General features: G+C 42.7%; 1 protein-coding gene across 2 annotated transcripts in view; it reads left to right on the top strand.

Moving 5' to 3' along the window:
* WRN (WRN RecQ like helicase) overlaps positions 1–20,700 on the top strand; it is a gene marked incomplete at its 5' end in the record, with an annotated part of 102,714 nt that overhangs the window by 35,999 nt on the left and 46,015 nt on the right. For both annotated transcript variants that reach the window (XM_079726533.1, XM_079726532.1), the window contains one exon: positions 9,333–9,520. In XM_079726533.1, the coding sequence (XP_079582659.1) occupies positions 9,333–9,520 (188 nt within the window). The remainder of the gene's footprint in view (positions 1–9,332; positions 9,521–20,700) is intronic.

Below are 20,700 nucleotides of genomic sequence, written 5' to 3'. Positions count from 1 at the left end.
AAGCAATAGTACCAAGCAGTAAATGGTGTATGGAACAGTATGAATAATATAGAAAGATTAATAGTGTTAATAGTACCTGTATAGAGAAAGAAGATATTTGTATGGCGAAAGTCACTAGGCTCAGGTTCCTTGATGACTGCTTTCTATTAATTTAGAACGGTTTAAAGTAAGCTTTTAGAAACTAGGAAGATTGCTTTCTTTTTTTTTTTTTTTTTTTTTTTATTTATTTTTTTTTTTTGCTTTATCACAAATTTAATCAGTTATATGTATACATATGTTCCCATATCCCCTCCCTTTTGCGTCTCCCTCCCATCCTCCCTATCCCACCCCTCCAGGCGGTCACAAAGCACCGAGCTGATCTCCCTGTGCTATGCGGCTGCTTCCCACTAGCTATCTACCTTACGTTTGGTAGTGTATATATGTCCATGCCGCTCTTTCACTTTGTCACAGCTTACCCTTCCCCCTCCCCATATCCTCAAGTCCATTCTCTAGTAGGTCTGTGTCTTTATTCCTGTCTTACCCCTATGTTCTTCATGACCTTTTTTTTTCTTAAATTCCATATATATGTGTCAGCATACAGTATTTGTCTTTCTCTTTCTGACTTACTTCACTCTGTATGACAGACTCTAGGTCCATCCACCTCATTACAAATAGTTCAATTTCATTTCTTTTTATGGCTGAGTAATATTCCATTGTATGTATGTGCCACATCTTCTTTACCCATTCATCCGATGATGGACACTTAGGTTGTTTCCATCTCCGGGCTATTGTGAATAGAGCTGCAATGAACATTTTGGTACATGTCTCTTTTTGAATTGTGGTTTTCTCAGGGTATATGCCCAGTAGTGGGATTGCAGGGTCATATGGTAGTTCTATTTTTAGTTTTTTAAGGAACCTCCATACCGTTCTCCATAGTGGCTGTACCAATTCACATTCCCACCAGCAGTGCAAGAGTGTTCCCTTTTTTCCACACCCTCTCCAGCATTTATTGTTTCTAGATTTTTTGATGATGGCCATTCTGACTGGTGTGAGATGATATCTCATTGTAGTTTTGATTTGCATTTCTCTAATTAGTAAAGATGTTGAGCATCCTTTCATGTGTTTGTTGGCAGTCTGTATATCTTCTGTGGAGAAATGTCTATTTAGGTCTTCTGCCCATTTTTGGATTGGGTTGTTTGTTTTTTTGTTATTGAGCTGCATGAGCTGCTTATAAATTTTGGAGATTAATCCTTTGTCAGTTGCTTCATTTGCAAATATTTTCTCCCATTCTGAGGGTTGTCTTTTGGTCTTGTTTATGGTTTCCTTTGCTGTGCAAAAGCTTTTAAGTTTCATTAGGTCCCATGTGTTTATTTTTGTCTTTATTTCCATTTCTCTAGGAGGTGGGTCAAAAAGGATCTTGCTGTGATTTATGTCATAGAGTGTTCTGCCTATGTTGTCCTCTAAGAGTTTGATAGTGTCTGGCCTTACATTTAGGTCTTTAATCCATTTTGAGCTTATTTTTGTGTATGGTGTTAGGGAGTGATCGAATCTCATACTTTTACATGTCCCTGTCCAGTTTTCCCAACACCACTTATTGAAGAGACTGTCCTTTCTCCACTGTACATTCCTGCCTCCTTTATCAAAGATAAGGTGACCATATGTCCGTGGGTTTATCTCTGGGCTTTCTGTCCTGTTCCATTGATCTATCTTTCTGTTTTTGTGCCAGTACCATACTGTCTTGATTACTGCAGCTTTGTAGTATAGTCTGAAGTCAGGGAGCCTGATTCCTCCAGCTCCATTTTTCGTTCTCAAGATTGCTTTGGCTATTCGGGGTCTTTTGTGTTTCCATACAAATTGTGAAATTTTTTGTTCTAGTTCTGTGAAAAATGCCAGTGGTATTTTGATAGGGATTGCATTGAATCTGTAGATTGCTTTGGGTAGTAGAGTCATTTTCACAATGTTGATTCTTCCAATCCAAGAACATGGTACATCTCTCCATCTATTTGTATCATCTTTAATTTCTTTCATCAGTGTCTTATAATTTTCTGCATACAGGTCTTTTGTCTCCTTAGGTAGGTTTATTCCTAGATATTTTATTCTTTTTGTTGCAATGGTAAATGGGAGTGTTTCCTTGATTTCACTTTCAGATTTTTCATCATTAGTATATAGGAATGACAGAGATTTCTGTGCATTAATTTTGTATCCTGCAACTTTACCAAATTCATTGATTAGCTCTAGTAGTTTTCTGGTAGCATCTTTAGGATTCTCTATGTATAGTATCATGTCATCTGCAAACAGTGACAGCTTTACTTCTTCTTTTCCAATTTGGATTCCTTTTATTTGCTTTTCTTCTCTGATTGCTGTGGCTAAAACTTCCAAAACTATGTTGAATAAGAGTGGTGAGAGTGGGCAACCTTGTCTTGTTCCTGATCTTAGTGGAAATGGTTTCAGTTTTTCACCATTGAGGACGATGCTGGCTGTGGGTTTGTCATATATGGCCTTTATTATGTTGAGGAAAGTTCCCTCTATGCCTACTTTCTGCAGGGTTTTTATCATGAATGGGTGTTGAATTTTGTCGAAAGCTTTCTCTGCATCTATTGAGATGATCATATGGTTTTTCTCCTTCAATTTGTTAATATGGTGTATCACGTTGATTGATTTGCGTATATTGAAGAATCCTTGCATTCCTGGGATAAACCCCACTTGATCATGGTGTATGATCCTTTTAATGTGCTGTTGGATTCTGTTTGCTAGTATTTTGTTGAGGATTTTTGCATCTATGTTCATCAGTGATATTGGCCTGTAGTTTTCTTTCTTTGTGACATCCTTGTCTGGTTTTGGTATCAAGGTGATGGTGGCCTCGTAGAATGAGTTTGGGAGTGTTCCTCCCTCTGCTATATTTTGGAAGAGTTTGAGAAGGATAGGCGTTAGCTCTTCTCTAAATGCTTGATAGAATTCGCCTGTGAAGCCATCTGGTCCTGGGCTTTTGTTTGTTGGAAGATTTTTTATCACAGTTTCAATTTCAGTGCTTGTGATTGGTCTGTTCATATGTTCTATTTCTTCCTGATTCAGTCTTGGCAGGTTGTGCATTTCTAAGAATTTGTCCATTTCTTCCAGGTTGTCCATTTTATTGGCATAGAGTTGCTTATAGTAATCTCTCACGATCTTTTGTATTTCTGCAGTGTCAGTTGTTACTTCTCCTTTTTCATTTCTAATTCTATTGATTTGAGTCTTCTCCCTTTTTTTCTTGATGAGTCTGGCTAATGGTTTATCAATTTTGTTTATCTTCTCAAAGAACCAGCTTTTAGTTTTATTGATCTTTGCTATTGTTTCCTTCATTTCTTTTTCATTTATTTCTGATCTGATTTTTATGATTTCTTTCCTTCTGCTAACTTTGGGATGTTTTTGTTCTTCTTTCTCTAATTGCTTTAGGTGCAAGGTTAGGTTGTTTAGTCGAGATATTTCCTGTTTCTTAAGGTGGGATTGTATTGCTATAAACTTCCCTCTTAGAACTGCTTTTGCTGCATCCCATAGGTTTTGGGTCGTCGTGTCTCCATTGTCATTTGTTTCTAGGTATTTTTTTATTTCCTCTTTGATTTCTTCAGTGATCACTTCGTTATTAAGTAATGTATTGTTTAGCCTCCATGTGTTTGTATTTTTTATAGCTCTTTTCCTGTAATTGATATCTAGTCTCATAGCATTGTGGTCGGAAAAGATACTTGATACAATTTCAATTTTCTTAAATTTACCAAGGCTTGATTTGTGACCCAAGATATGATCTATCCTGGAGAATGTTCCATGAGCACTTGAGAAAAATGTGTATTCTGTTGTTTTTGGATGGAATGTCCTATAAATATCAATTAAGTCCATCTTGTTTAATGTATCATTTAAAGCTTGTGTTTCCTTATTTATTTTCATTTTGGATGATCTGTCCATTGGTGAAAGTGGGGTGTTAAAGTCCCCTACTATGATTGTGTTACTGTCGATTTCTCCTTTTATGGCTGTTAGTGTTTGCCTTATGTATTGAGGTGCTCCTATGTTGGGTGCATAAATATTTACAATTGTTATATCTTCTTCTTGGATCGATCCCTTGATCATTATGTAGTGTCCTTCTTTGTCTCTTCTAGTAGTCTTTATTTTAAAGTCTATTTTGTCTGATATGAGAATTGCTACTCCAGCTTTCTTTTGGTTTCCATTTGCATGGAATATCTTTTTCCATCCCCTTACTTTCAGTCTGTATGTGTCTCTAGGTCTGAAGTGGGTCTCTTGTAGACAGCATATATATGGGTCTTGTTTTTGTATCCATTCAGCCAATCTGTGTCTTTTGGTGGGAGCGTTTAGTCCATTTACATTTAAGGTAATTATTGATATGTATGTTCCTATTCCCATTTTCTTAATTGTTTTGGGTTCGTTATTGTAGGTCTTTTCCTTCTGTTGTGTTTCTTGCCTAGAGAAGTTCCTTTAGCATTTGTTGTAAAGCTGGTTTGGTGGTGCTGAACTCTCTCAGCTTTTGCTTGTCTGTAAATGTTTTAATTTCTCCATCAAATCTGAATGAGATCCTTGCTGGGTAGAGTAATCTTGGTTGCAGGTTTTTCTCCTTCATCACTTTAATTATGTCCTGCCACTCCCTTCTGGCTTGTAGAGTTTCTGCTGAGAGATCAGCTGTTATCCTGATGGGGATTCCCTTGTGTGTTATTTGTTGTTTTTGCCTTGCTGCTTTTAATATGATTTCTTTGTGTTTAATTTTTGACAGTTTGATTAATATGTGTCTTGGCGTATTTCTCCTTGGATTTATTCTGTATGGGACTCTCTGTGCTTCTTGGACTTGATTAACTATTTCCTTTCCCATATTAGGGAAGTTTTCAACTATAATCTCTTCAAATATTTTCTCAGTCCCTTTCTTTTTCTCTTCTTCTTCTGGAACCCCTATAATTCGAATGTTGGTGCGTTTAATGTTGTCCCAGAGGTCTCTGATATTGTCCTCTGTTCTTTTCATTCTTTTTTCTTTATTTTGCTCTGCATTAGTTATTTCCACTATTTTATCTTCCACCTCACTTATCCGTTCTTCTGCCTCAGTTATTCTGCTATTGATCCCATCTAGAGTATTTTTCATTTCATTTATTGTGTTTTTAATCGATGCTTGATTCATCTTTAGTTCTACTAGGTCCTTGTTAACTGTTTCTTGCATTTTGTCTATTCTATTTCCAAGATTTTGGATCATCTTTACTATCATTATTCTGAATTCTTTTTCAGATAGACTGCCTATTACCTCTTCATTTGTTAGGTCTGGTGGGTTTTTATCTTGCTCCTTCTCCTGCTGTGTGTTTTTCTGTCTTCTCATTTTGCTTATGTTACTGTGTTTGGGGTCTCCTTTTTGCCGGCTGCAGGTTCGTAGTTCCTGTTGTTTTTGGTGTCTGTCCCCAGTGGCTAAGGTTGGTTTAGTGGGTTGTGTAGGCTTCCTGGTCGAGGGGACTAGTGCCTGTGTTCTGGTGGATGAGGCTGGATCTTGTCTTTCTGGTGGGCAGGTCCACGTCTGGTGGTGTGTTTTGGGGTGTCTGCAGACTTTTTATGATTTTAGGCCACCTCTCTGCTAATGGGTGGCGTTGTGTTCCTGTCTTGCTAGTTGTTTGGCATAGGGTGTCCAGCACTGTAGCTTGCTGGTCGTTGAGTGAAGCTGGGTGCTGGTGTTGAGATGGAGATCTCTGGAAGATTTTCGCCGTTTGATATTATGTGGAGCTGGGAGGTCTCTTGTGGACCAGTGTCCTGAAGTTGGCTCTCCCACCTCAGAGGCACAGTACTGACTCCTGGCTCCTCAATTTGGGATGATTTGTTGTCTATTCATGTATTCCACAGATGCAGGGTACATCAAGTTGATTGTGGAGCTTTAATCCGCTGCTTCTGAGGCTGCTGGGAGAGGTTTCCCTTTCCAGATTGCTTTCTTTAATCCTTTCCTGGGCCTTTGATTCTAGAAGGATTGTGTTAGAGGAGTTTTAAATGTTTTATGCAGTTCTGAAACACTTTTCAGTGTTGAATTAAGTCTTTTATTATGTCAGGCTGTGGACTCCATTAGATTCTTTTCATTTCTTGGGATGATTCACTGTAGCACAGGTTGTTCGTCAAGCAATGGCTGAGAAAACCTTTTTCCCCTAGTGTTTTCATGAATTCTCTTTATTAGCTAAGTGGTGAGAAATGCCACCTGGTGGTTGTAGGACTCTCATTTTCCTCACTGTTCTCAGTGCTTTTTTTCTTCTAATCACAATCACCCTGGGACAACTGGCGTAAACCCACAGTGCTTCACACCATATTATTTCAGTAAGTTCAAAAATAGCAAAAAATCATTAACTCATTGTGCATAAAGATTCCCATTTGGAGAATCTGACAAAATGAGTCTCAAGAAAGAGCAGCCAGGTAGAAAGCTTTACATCAGCCTTAAAAGTCTGAAATTCAAATAAGAGGAACTGTGAGAAATGTGAGACATGTTGGATCTCCCCATTACTTTCTCCCCAGCCCTTTCACAAAGATCAGCACATAGTAGACACTCAGGAACTATTTGGAGTTAGTGAATGAATGAATGAATGAATGAATGAAGCATGATATTATAGAGTCCATAGATTAGCTGTACCACCCAAATTTAGAAGCAGATATAGTTCTTGGAATTCGTAGATGTGACACCATTCAAGTATATATCTAAGGCATTCCTAAATTTATAGTCACAAGATTAATTTACATTTTGTTGCCTTTTTTTTTTTTTTTTTTTGCGGTACGCGGGCCTCTCACTGTTGTGGCCTCTCCCGTTGCGGAGCACAGGCTCGGGACGCGCAGGCTCAGCGGCCATGGCTCACGGGCCTAGCCGCTCCGCGGCACGTGGGATCTTCCCAGACCGGGGCATGAACCCGTATCCCCTGCATCGGCAGGCGGACTCTCAACCACTGCGCCACCAGGGAAGCCCGCAACATTCTTAACTGTGACTTTCTAGAATGTTGGCAAAGGAGGGAATTTATATTGATTTTTCCTGTTAGCAGGCCACTAGAATAAGGAGTTTCTAGTAGCAAAGTGAGAATTTTTAAGCTAGAAGAGAGGTAAACATCCTGTAGGCCTCTCCATCTCATATTTTGATGAAAAAACTGAGGCCAAGAGAAGTTAGCCCTTTCCAAAGTCAGTGGCAAGTCTGGGAGTAGTGGCCATGTCTCTGCAGTTCTTTTGTAGAATTCTTTTCAGTTGTTGCAGTAATATCTGATAGCTGACACTTCTTGAGTACTTACTAGACACTAGACCTTTGTGTTCAGCACACTAGACCTTTTATCCCATTTGGTCTTCACAGTGACTTTATGAGGTTGTTGCTGTTATTGCAACCATCTTATAGATGAGGATAGCAAAGTTCAGAGAGTGAAATAAATAGCTCAAGGGACTTCCTTGGCAGTCCACTGGTTAGGGCTCTGCGCTTCCACCGAAGGGGGCACGGGTTCGATCCCTGGTCAGGGAACTAAGATCCTGCAAGCCATGCAGCGTGGCCAAAAAATATATATGTGTAAAAAAAATAAACAGCTCAAAATCTCACATCTAGTTAGTGGCAAAGGCAGGCTTTGAACTCAGACAATTGATTCTAAACGAGATTTTTACACCACTGTGCTGCTTTTTGCCAGATTTTTCTACTAACTTCTTCAAAATGTGTTATGGTTCGTGCTTATTTCCTTCTTTTCACAAAAGCATTGCTTGTCCACTCATACATTATATTGCTTAGAAACAAATCAAGCCCTCTATTCTTAATAGTCTCTATCCTGAAAACTTCTGTCTTTATGTGTATATGCAGTTAAACAACAAGCATTTTTTAGTGCATTTGTAAATTGAGTAACGCACTTACATTGATGGAACTCTTTGTTGTTGTGAGGGTGAGAATATGCCTGTCCTAAGAACTTCAGTGTTTAAACTTTCCTTATTCTCAGCCATATATTTGCTATAGATATTTTTATTCGCTATAAAGACATAAAGCAGGTATATACATATATATTAAGCCTCGATTAGAGAAACTAACTTCTTTATAAATTGGCATATTCATATATAAGTTGTTAGGCAGACACTCTCTAAATTCAGAGAACAGTCTGATTGTAAGCCAAAAATCAATTAAGTTAATTTTTAAAATAATTTCACAGAATTTAAGGATAGAGAATATAAAAATGCCAATTACTGGTCACATTGATTTTGATATAATTTTTTCCCATTTAAAAATTACTCCCAAACTTAATTGATTTTTTTTACATGAGCTTTGAGATAATTTTTAATTCAGCAAAGCTATATTGATTGTAAAAATAGTTTTTAATAAATTGTATCTTGTTTTTCAAATTCTGTAATTGCTTTTTTACAAATTGCACTTAAATTTTCATGTATGTACGATAATTGCTTAAACTGATTTGTGAGGTAGATGTATTGTCTCTGAAGAACTATGTTATGAGGATATTATTTACTGTATTTGTAATAAGCTAAAAAGAGTATTAAGAAAGTTGTGATCTTGGATATCGAGCAGCTAATGATACAGGAACAATTTTTCTGATTATGAAATAATAGCATAGTTGATTAGAACTCCCTATGATAATAGTGACAGAAATATTAAATCTAGTTTCATGGGAGGTGTGTTGTTATCCCACTTTAGAATTTCTGAAGGATCACATACTCATGTTTTTCCTGGTACCTGCTGTGCCTCCTGCTTTGGCTGCTAACGCAGTCAAGAAGTCTTCGCTAGACTGAAAATAGAACATGACTCGGTTGCTCAAGGAATCAGTTAATAATAGATGTTTCATTCTCTCCTTTTTTCTTTTACATAGTATGCCATGATTAACCCACTCTAACTGGTGAGAGGTTATCCAGATCACTGAGAGCTTTTCTTTTACAATAGATCTGAAAAGCCATTGACCAATATATTTAATATAGGAGACAAAAAAGACTTGGGCTTTGTATAGGTAGATTTTCAGTGAATGAAGGGTTTATAATTTGTGAATGATAGATTAATGAAAAATAAGTCATAACATACCCCTCATTTGTACCGGCACTATTATAAATGTAAAAATAATAAATGGAGAGGTAGATAGTTAATAAATGGACTTAATTTAATAAGGTAGATTGCATTTAGAAATCTTACGAATTTAGTGTTTTATTTGAATGATTTCTCAAAAGGCTGAGAAACAAATATGAAGGAAGTGGTCTTCTCTTCTTTGAAAGAGAATAATTTTAAAGTTGCGTTTTTAACCCTGTTCGTCTGTTCCTCCTGTAATTGTCTTCCAGTCTCTTTCTAAGAGGCAGTAGATGTTGGGAATTATTGAGCTCTTCCCTTGGTTAAAAATCACTTTTACTTATTTCAGGTTCCAATTGTTGCAGTGACTGCTACTGCAAGTTCTTCAATCCGAGAAGACATTGTACGTTGCTTAAAACTGACGGATCCTCACATTACCTGTACTGGTTTTGATCGACCAAACTTGTATTTAGAAGTTGGACGAAAAACAGGAAACATCCTTCAGGATCTGAAGCAATTTCTTGTCCAGAAGACAAGGTGAGAATTTCATGGTTGATAAATTTTAGGAACTATTTTCTTCTTTTTAAAAAATGTATTTTATTTTTTAAAGTTATTTCCTTCTAATGTATATTTAACATATTTCAAATTCTGCTTAGCTTTGGTTCAAGTCAAGTGTGATGTTATATAATCAGTGACTGAGGAAGGTAGAAACTAATTCTTGTAATATTTTTATACTCCATACTGTTACTTGAAGGGGACATACACTTAATAATTGACAAACAACAAAAACAAATGAGTCTTTTATCTGAATTCTGTTTAGTTCACTAGTTATATGACTAACTTGAGTATTAAGGAATTTAAAAAGTCATCTTAATAATAAATACTTCTTGAGCCCATATCATGTGCCAAGGACTATCGTAGGTGCTTCATATAAGTGATCTAGTTTGATCCTTATAACTGCTCAGTAAGCTACATATTATTTTTCATTTTACTGATGAAGAAACTGTCACTAGCTCTTCTTCCTATTTATTTTGCTTGGAGGCTTTTTTTTTTTTTTTTCCCGGTACGCGGGCCTCTCACTGTTGTGGCCTCTCCCGTTGCGGAGCACAGGCTCCGGACGCGCAGGCTCAGCGGCCATGGCTCACAGGCCCAGCCGCTCCACGGCATGTGGGATCTTCCCGGACCGGGGCACGAACCCGTGTCCCCTGCATTGGCAGGCGGACTCTCAACCACTGCGCCACCAGGGAAGCCCCGCTTGGAGGCATTTTATATGTATGCTAATAAAGCTTCCCTGAGCCTTATTCCCTGATTTGTTTTCTCAGTGAAAAGCTTATAACTTTTGTGTTATGAACTGTGTTTTTAAGTCAGAGTAGATGGAAATAATGTTTGTCCTACCAATATAAACAGAAAACAAATAGAGGAGAATAGGGTTTAAAGAGTATCATTAGTGTTTTTCTTTTCAGAAAGGGGTAAAAAGAAGATTGACCCTAGGTAAGGAAACCCTATGGTAACTCTTGGGGTCCTTTAGGATGAATTTAAATGTAGAGTTCACTCTTGGCTTGACTGTCCTGTATTCAGATTAAAGCAAGAATGTAATGAATATACTCTGGATGTTCTGCCTGCTCTAGGGATCTCTCCAAAGTGAATACACATCATACTTCACTTTCTTTCTGTCCTAAAGGTAAAACTTTCTCTTGAAGAAGGCTGTTTATTTTAGGTTAGAGTATCCACAGTCAGATCCTTATTTACTTTCCTAATGTTTGATCCTTTTCAGTCCATAGTATTCTCAATCTCTATGGCATTTCCCCCTGACCCTCTCCTTTTTTTTTTTTCCTGACGTGATTATATTGTCCTCTTATGATATCTTATGTAAATAATTTCTTCTCACTATCTTTCATGTTAATTCTTCTAACTGAGGTTTTTATTACTTTTTAGCTCAGACTGTTATAGTCTCTCCTAACAGACATCCTTGTTTCTCAGGGCTCCCTGATTTTCAGATTTATCATCTGAAAGCACATCCCTGGGTCATGGTGTTCCTTTCCTGTGGACTAAAGGCCAGACTCCTTAAGCTAACATCCAAGACCATCCAAAGATTTTGATATTGAATGTGACAGTGGTTTTTCTAAAAGCAAATCTGGAAAGATTTTGTACCCATTTTCAATCCTCCAAGAAGAGTTGTGGTAGCAGGGAACCATTCAGAGTCAGAATGCTCTCTGCAGATCTTGGGCAAATAGAAATTTACCTCTTAATGAGCAGCGAGATGGAGGGTAAATTGAGACTTCAAAGTATTACCTTTTATTTTCATTTTCTTCCTTTCATTTAATTCTGCCATTTGTTTATCAGTATTCACATTTTTTCTCTTCATTGAGCTAACGTGTTTCTTAAACTCTGATCTTATTTGTTTTCTATATGCATGGTGCATTTAAATTAGATCAGCCCTTCTCACCTATCTAATTTAATGGTTAAATGATGATAGATTTCTTTTCCCCCTCAGGAAATTGTTATGAGGAAATAACAGTCTTTAGTAAACCTCTTAGCAAAGTAGTGAATCCTTTTGTAATAGTGAGGTAGGAGATAGATGGGCTCCAGGCTGAGCAGCTGCAGCCAGTCTCCTGCTGACACTTTGAGATAAGATGCCAGGAGGAGTGTTGGGCCCTGAGACCACAATTTCCTCATTCTGTGGTCAAGGGGATTTCTCAGCCTGACACATGTGCAGAGAAAGTCCTCAGTCATCCCCTAAGGAATTCGGGATGACACAGCTCTAGGGGAGGGGCCAAAGGAGGTGCCAGCCCGTAATATGTCCTGCCAACCTCCTAGAAGCCTTTGTGCTGGAATCCATCTAGACTAAGAGATGCGTGTGATGCCCCAAGAAGGACCCTGAGTCAGGCCAGATACGGGCAAAAGCAAGATGATTGGCCAGAGACAACCTGGAAGACTGCCCCCATGTAAGTGATCTAAGCCACCCCTATTGGGTGCAGCTCACTTTGCGAGTTTGCCCATGTGCTCTTCCACATCGGCCTTTTGGGCTGTTTGAGTCCATGCAGCCGTGTTCTGAATCTTTTAGACTCCTGGTCCCGGGGGATACACCCCAGTGTAAGAAAAATAATCATAGGACAATGACTATATAATCAAAATATCCTCCCCAAGGAATCCCTGGCAACTGCAACATTTTTCTCTGCGCAAGGAACTAAGTTCAACCAGAGACGTCTGATTCAGGGTTGATGGGGATCTAGGGGACACTCTGGACCCCTTCCAAATTAAAGCCTTCTGGCAAATGTTTCCAGGACACTGGATTCCATTCCTAGGTGAGCCTCTTCGTCCTTGGTTGCAGGTTGCTCAACATGGGAGGATCCCCTTCTAAGCCAGAAGAAACACCTCAGGGATGTGTCCTTAAGAACTGGAAGCTGGGGCTTCCCTGGTGGCGCAGTGGTTGAGAGTCCACCTGCCGATGCAGGGGACACGGGTTCATGCCCCAGTCCGGGAAGATCCCACATGCCGCGGAGTGGCTGGGCCCGTGAGCCATGGCCGCTGAGCCTGCACGTCCGGAGCCTGTGCTCCGTACCGGGAGAGGCCACAACAGTGAGAGGCCCATGTACCGCAAAAAAAAAAAAAAAAAAAAGAACTGGAAGCTTTTAAAATCAGATGGGCTAAGAAAAAAAAAGCTTAAGTTTTACTATAAGACTGCCTGGCCTTTATATGTTGGGGGATGGAGAAACATGGCCCCAAAATGGGTCTCTAAATTATAAAACCATCTTGCAACTGCATCTGTATTGCCGTAGGTTGGGAGAATGGACTGAGTTTCCCTATGTCCAGGCCTTCATGTCCCTTTCCCAGAATCCTGCTCTATGCGGCTCTGGTAATCAGAGGCCTGGAGAATCAGAGAATTCTCTCGACATTCTAGACGGTCCTCATTTAACTCCCCCAAACTCTCAGGAGGAAACCGAGCCTCTCCTACTCCTACAAGCACCCCTGCTTCTCGGGATCCCCCTGGCCAATCCCAAACCCCGCCTCCCTATGCCCCTCTATACACACTGGTACCCCAGGATGAAAAAACTAGTCCTACGGGGGTAACCCGTAGTGGGACTTCCTATCACCGAGGATCAGGGAGAATATGCCCTCTTGGGCAAGTGGCAAATGGCGAAGGCACAATCAGAGTACACATGTCCTTCTTCCGAACCGATTTAGCCCAGTGCAAACAAAGGCTGGGCCAATTTTCTGAAGACCCTAGTAGGTTTATTGAAGGATTTCAGGCCCTAACCCTGGCCTTTGATTTAACCTGGGAAGATGTCCAAATAGTACTGTCTACCTGCTGTACCCATGAGGAGAAAGAAGCAAAGGATTTGGACAGTAGCCCAGGGGCACCCTGATCAGCTCTCCAGGGACCAACCCAACATTTATGATATGGGTGGGGACGCAGTCCCAAATCAGGATCCCCCTTGGGATTATAAGTCCCTGGCGGGAACGAGGGCCAGGAACCACATGGTTCAATGCCTGTTAGAAGGAATGAGAAAATGCATTAGAAAAGCAGTCAACTATGAAAAGGTCATGGAAGTGACCCAAGAGAAAGAAGAAAACCCAGCCTTCTTTCAGGGACGGCTTGTGGAGGGTCTTAGAAAATTTACTCACATAGACCCCTCCATTCCCGAGGGTCAGTCCCTGCTAGGACAACATTTTATCAGACAGTCTGCCCCTGATATTAGGTGAAAACTCTAAAAGTTACAATTAGGCCCACAAACCCCTATGCCCAAACTCCTAGACGTAGCCTTTGGGGTATTTAATAATCGAGATCAAACTGAGGAGGAGGAAAGAACTCGGCATGAGTTGAGGCAGGCCAAGGCTCAAGCAAGTTAAACTGGTAGCCCTTGCTGTCAGACACACTGTTGAAGTTGAAGTTACCTTGCAACTTCAGGGCAACCCAAAGGGGCCAAGAAGGTTCAGCCATCAGTCTGGAGGTAAGACCAACAAGGGCGAATGCTTCAGATGCAAGTCAACCGGTCCCTGGACCCGTGAATGCCAGAGGAGACCCCCAGGCCATGCCCAGTCTGCAAGCAGACTGGTCATTGGAGATGGGACTGCCTTTGGTCCCGACAGGGAAGAGGGGCCCCCACTCCTGAGATGGCCGTGCTGGGCAACTGAGGTGGCCCTGGGATTCTGGCAGCTCTCCCCCATGAGATGTCTCTCTCCATCAAGGAGCCGTGGGTCATTCTTGATGTGGCAGATAAGAAGATCAATTTTTAAATTGATATCAGAGCCACATACTCTGGCCTGATTTCTCACACTGGACCCTTCCTCTAAAAGCTGCACAGTGACTGGTGTCGACGGAAAGCCTTGCACCCATTACTTCACTGGGGCTCTCACTTGGCAATTTGAGCAGTGTTTGATCTCACATGCCTTTTTGGTTGTCCCTAAGTGTCCTATGCCACTACTGGAGAGAGACCTTCTGGGCTCCCTTGGGGCCATATTACAGTTAGGAGGCCCCAAGCAGCCCCTTATCTTGACCCTGACTAAGGCAGATCAACAAGAAGAGCAAGGGCCTGTTCCCAGCCATATTCTCCAACCAATGAACCAGTTTGGGACAGAGGAGTCCCTGGGAGGGCCATAAACACCCAACCTGTAGAAATTAGCTTTAAGCCAGAAGCCACTTACCCTACCAAGAGACAGTACCCCATAAGATTGGAAGGAAAAAAGGGTTACAACTCCTCATAGATAACTTCTTAAAACATGGCCTCTTGGTGCCCTGTCAGCCTCCATGTAACACCCCTGTTCTGCCCGTTGTTAAGCCAAATGGAGAACATAGGATAGTGCATGACCTCAGAGCAGTAAGTGATGCTGTGGTTCGTACACACCCCCTCCTGGCCAATCCTTGTAACGTATTAGTCCAGGTCCCTGAGGATGCTAAATGGTTTACTGTGCTCAACCTCAAGGATGCCTTCTTTTGCATCCTAGTTCATCCCTCATCACAATATCTGTTTGCCTTCTAGTGGACTAACTCCCACTTGGGCCAGATGCAATACACCCGGACAGTACTGCCTCAGGGGCTTCGGGACAGCCCACACTTGTTCACCCAGGCCCTAGGAAAGGAACTAAGGGAAATGCACCTAAAAGAAGGGGCTATTCTATAGTATGTAGATTTGATATATTAACATGTAGCCCCTCCATGGAGGCCTCAGATCAGAACACCACTGAAATTCTTAATTTCCCTGGGACCCGGGGTTACAAGGTCCCCAGAAAAAAGGCACAAATCTCAAAGCAACAAGTTAAATACCTGGGATACATTATAAACCTTGGAAGTAGACAACTATCTCCAGACAGAAAACAAGCTATATTAGGCCTAAGTGCTCCAGAGACAAAAAAAAAACATCTCTGTACCTTTTTAGGCATGGCAGGATTTTACAGAATCGGGATCCCAGGATTTGGGTTAATGGCTCAGCCCCTGTGTGAAACTACTAAAGGCCCAGATACAGAACCATTACTTTGGACTGGGGAACAGGAAAAAACTTTTAATAGTATCAAACAGGCCCTCACGAAAGCTCCTGCTCTGGGTCTTCCCAGTTGAAAAAAGCCATTCATCTTGTATGTGGCTGAAAAGCAGGGTTCAGCCCTGGGGGTCCTAATACAGAAGTTGGAGAAGTTCCTCAGCTTATAGGCTATTTTTTCAACAACTAGAAGTTGGCCTGGCTGCCTTTGGGTAGTAGCTGCCTCTGCTTTATAGGAAGAAGCTAACAAGCTTACCTTTGGAGAGCCACTGGAAGTCCAGACCTCCCATCAAGTACAAGGGATCCTGGAGCTCAAAGGCCACCATTGGCTAACTGGAGGCTGCCTAAGTACCAGGCTTTGTTCCTCGACTCCCCAGAGGTAACCCTTAAAACTTGCTGCACCCTCAACCCAGCTGCACGGATGCCCGCTGACAGCCCAGAACTAATGTATTCCTGCCTCGAAACCCTTGACCAGGTCTGTGCCTGTAGGTTTAATCTAACAGATCAAGCCATAGAAAACCCTGAGGAAGAATGGCTTACTGACAGCAGTAGCTTTATTAAGGACGGGGTCAGGAGGGCAGGGTATGCTATCATGAGCGCTCATAGTGTCACAGAAGTGAAACCTTTGCCACCCAACACTTCAGCCCAGAAGGCTGAACTGATAGCTCTAACCCGAGCCTTAACCCTAGGGGAAGGAAAAACTGTAAATTTATACACAGACTCAAAATATGCCTTCCCTGTTCTACATGCCCACATAGCTATCTGGAAGGAAAGAGGACTTTTTTTTTTTTTTTTTTTTGGTACGCGGGCCTCTCACTGCTGTGGCCTCTCCCGTTGCGGAGCACAGGCTCTGGATGCGCAGGCTCAGCGGCCATGGCTCATGGGCCCAGCCGCTCCGCGGCATGTGGGATCTTCCCGGACCGGGGCACGAACCCGTGTCCCCTGCATCGGCAGGCAGACTCCCAACCACTGCGCCACCAGGGAAGCCCAAAAGAGGACTTTTGAATGCCGAAAATTCCCCTATAAAATATGGGATTGAGAGCCTACATCTCATAGAAGTGGTTCAAAAACCAAGACAAGTAGCAGTCATTTACTGCCGCGGACATGAAAAGGGAACTTCTCAAATTACCCAAGGGAACAACAGGGCAGATCGGGAAGCAAAGAAAGCAGCCCTGATACCCACAACAGAAATGGCATTGATCCCATCCCTTGCCCCTTCTAACATTGTACCCAGATACTCAACTTCCGAAGAGACCTGGTCACGAGACCAAGGGGGAACTAAGGGAATAGATGGCTGGTGGCACATAGATCAAAAATTGCTCATACCTCTTTCTGACCAATGGAAAATTATTAAAGGGCCACATGATTCCTCCATCTGGGGAGGGATGCCATGTCTGCTGTGGTTTTCCAGCTTTTTACAGGAAAGGGCTCCCAGAGACAATCAGAAGGGTTGCTTGAGCCTGCGCCCTCTGCACCACACATAATCCGGAGGCAGCCTCAAGCCGCACCCCCAACCCCTCTTGTTAGCCCAGCCCAGTGACGTGGGACTTACCCAAGAGAGGACTGGCAAATGGGTTTCAGTCAGGTGCCCTCTTTCCAAGGTTTCAAATACTTATTAGTATTTAAAGACACTTTCACTGGATGGGCAGAGGCCTTCCCCAGTAGGACGGAAAAGGCAACCAAGGTGGCTAGAACACTTCTATCAATAAAAGAAATCACTCCTGGGTTCAGGTTACCCCGCCACCTCCAGAGTGACAGGGGACCCTCTTTCAAAGCCACGGTTACCCAGCAGCTCTCACAGGCCTTAGGAATCAGATACCACTTGCATTTGTCCTGGAGACCTCCATCCTCAGGGAAGGCAGAGCAGGCCAGTCATACCCTAAAGAAAACCCTGGGCAAACTGTGTCAGGAAACATCAGAACCGTGGTACCGCCTGCTGCCAATAGCTCTCCTAAGGGTCAGGGGGGCCCCTAAAACAGCTATTAAGTTGAGTCCCTTTGAAATGACACATGGAAGGCCACTCCTCACCCTGGACATGCTAACTGACCCAGAAACCAAGCCCATCTTAAATACATTATAAACTGGGCCAGGTCCAAACGGCCATAAAAGAACATGGAAACAGAACCCAGCTCTCCCAGATAACAGCCCCAGTCGCTCCATTGTAAATCTGGGGACTGGGTGCTTTTAAAGACCTGAAAGAATGAGTCCCCTGGCGCCCAGCTACTCCCAAAGTGGAAGGGTCCTTAACAAGTCCCGCTGAGCACCCCTACAGCAGTTAAGCTCCAGGGAGTCACGAGTTGGGTCCGTCTGTCCAGGATTAAACCTGCCTCCACTGATATGTTACAGGAACCCGAAGACATATATCCCAGCTATTCCTGTGAACCTACCCCAAACCCTCAAATACCCCTTCTAGAAGGTGATCCCTGAGCCAATGACAACCGCATTGATAAGTAAACTCTCGCTTTGACATTGATTCCTTTGGGACTCTCTGGGTGACAGAAACAAGATAAGTGATGGTAGGCTGGGACTCCATAATTGCTATTGGGCTTTCGTTTACTATATGATTTCTTTTGATGTTTCTTTGCTACTTGCTATCTGTTTGCTTCCGAAATTAAAACCCTGATTGATGCCATTATGAAGTTATCAATCACCCTAACTTTTCTCTCCCTCTTTTGGGGATCCACGTCAGGGGAACGGGAATCCAACACAGTAGTAAATCTCTCAAGAATTATAGCTCAGGGATAAAATCTACCCCAGTGCTGGATCTGTCATCCCTATCCTCAGAGCGATGCCTATGGGTTAAAAACAAGCTAATCTTTATACCTAGCAGTGACGACCTTACCTTACTGAGGGTCCTTCTAACCCTACTCTTAAAGTTCATATTCCGTCCCTAGCACAGCTTCCACGCTTAGACCTTAACCCCTCGCATCAATAGATCTGATGAGAACCACACACTTATTTTATTTTATTTTATTTTATTTTTTTAAATTAGTTTCTGCTTTATAACAAAGTGAATCAGTCATACATATACATCTGTTCCCACATCCCTTCCCTCATGCATCTCCCTCCCTACAACCCTCCCCATCCCACCCCTCCAGGCGGTCACAAAGCACCGAGCTGATCTCCCTCACACACTTATTTTAAATTGCAATAAGACTAGCTTGTCTTGCTGCCGCTGCCCCTATGCAACCAGCGTGAAAACTTGCAGTAACACTCTGGGGAACCTTCAGAATCTGATCAATGCTTCTGTTACTCCACAATTTAATTGTTCTCACCCGCCCTGACAAAGATACAGGTGGAAATCTCACCCATTGGTGCCCTCACCATAAATACAATCAAAGACTAAAAAACAAGGACAAAGCCCAGATGGGATATGTACTTACTGGGCAGGAAAAACACCAATTGTCTGGAGTGTAATGTAGGTCCCCCCTATGGAAGGGTCCCCACCCCTCCTGCACCCTCATATAATGGTGGGCCTCCCTCCTCAAGCTGTAACGGGATCCCCTCTTGGGCAGGCTCTCTAGAGAATTGGTTTAATTCTACAACAGTGCGTCAGGCATGTGCCCCTTCTGGATATCTGTTCCTTTGTGGTCTAGACATAGACCCATTGCCTCATCAGAACAACCCCAATCCCTCTTTCCCTTTCCCGGGATTAGCTGTAGCCTTTCCTTGTGTAGACAGTGCTCTGTTTACGGGACAGTGTACGTTAGGCCAACTGAGTAATCAAAGGAACCTAGGTATTACCATCCATAATATCACCCACCCCTGGCGCAAAAGGGCAATTGGCCTCATTTTGGCAGGGATTGGAGCTGCTGTTGGGTTGGCGTCCCCTTGGGAAGGCTTTGCTTGCCATGAAGCAGTGCTCCGCAGACTTCTGGATAACCTTGTTAGCGCTGAGTAGGTCCACAGGGAATGCAGTTTCCAAACTTTCGTTGTCTGTTAGTTCCTCAGCTGATGTAGTAATGGATAACAGACTGACCTTGGACTTTCTTCTGGCTGAACAGAGAGGGGTATTTGCAGTTATTAATAAGACATGTTGTACCCACATCAACACCACTGGGCTAGTAGAAGAGGACATCTTACCATGCCAGATGGCTTCATTCCTTCGAACAGGGATACCCAAGCACTGACTCTATCTGGACTGCAATCAGAGGAGTGTTACCAAGTGTAACCTTGTTCTTACCCCTGTTTGGGCCTCTAGTTGCAATAATCCTTTTCCTGATCTTTGGCCCATGCCTTTTAAATCTGCTTGTTAAGTTTGTTTCTTCCAGCTTGCAGCAGTTCCATGTCAAGATGATGGTGATGCAGGGATGCTAGCCACTCCCTGAAACAGATACTGCTGGGATAACAGCAGAAGCCTTTCTGGGGTCCCTTGACAAGGCCTTGACAAGGCAGGGTGAGAGTTCCACGGCACCAGTTAGGTAGGGTCCATGAGCCTAATGGCAGCCTGAAGAAGCTACAGAAGGACCTTCCCCCTTCATCCTCCCAATAAAGATTCCTTGGGGGGCCTCCCTGGTGGCGCAGTGGTTGAGAGTCCGCCTGCCGATGCAGGGGATACGGGTTCGTGCCCCGGTCTGGGAGGATCCCATATGCCGCGGAGCGGCTGGGCCCGTGAGCCATGGCTGCTGAGCCTGCGCATCCGGAGCCTGTGCTCCGCAACGGGAGAGGCCACAACAGTGAGAGGCCCGCGTACCACAAAAAAAAAAAAAAAAAAAAAAAGATTCCTTGGGGTCCACACCTCTCAGAGGGGATTTGAGGTAGGCGATAGATGGGCCCCAGGCTGAGCAGCTGCAGCCAGCCTTCTGCTGTCACTTTGAGATAAGATGGCAGAAGGAGCATTGGGGCCCTGAGACCACAGTTTCCTCATTCTTGTGGTCAGGGGGATTTCTCAGCCCAATACATGTGTAGAGAAGGTCCTCAGTTGTCCCCTAAGGAATTCCGGATAACACAACTCTAGGGGAGGGGCCAAAGGAGGGAAGAGACACCAGCCCACAATATGTCCTGCCAACCTCCCAGAAACCTTCGAGCTGACCAGGAAGGAACCTGAGTCAGGCCAAATATGGGCACAAGCAAGATGATTGGCTAGGGAAAACCTGGAAGACTGCCCCATATATGCGATCTAAGTCACCCCTATTGGGTGCAGCTAGCTCTGCGAGTTCGCCCATGTGCTCTTCTGCATATACTTTGCTTCTCATAAATGCTGTATCTGCTTCACAATCTTGGTCTCTTTGCTGAATTCTT

This window comes from Hyperoodon ampullatus (genome assembly GCF_949752795.1).
Source record: "Hyperoodon ampullatus genome assembly, chromosome: 20".
Classification (NCBI taxonomy): Eukaryota; Metazoa; Chordata; class Mammalia; order Artiodactyla; family Ziphiidae; genus Hyperoodon; species Hyperoodon ampullatus.
The sequence above is the reverse complement of the archived record's forward strand: the minus strand, read 5'-3'. Positions and strand labels throughout refer to the sequence as shown.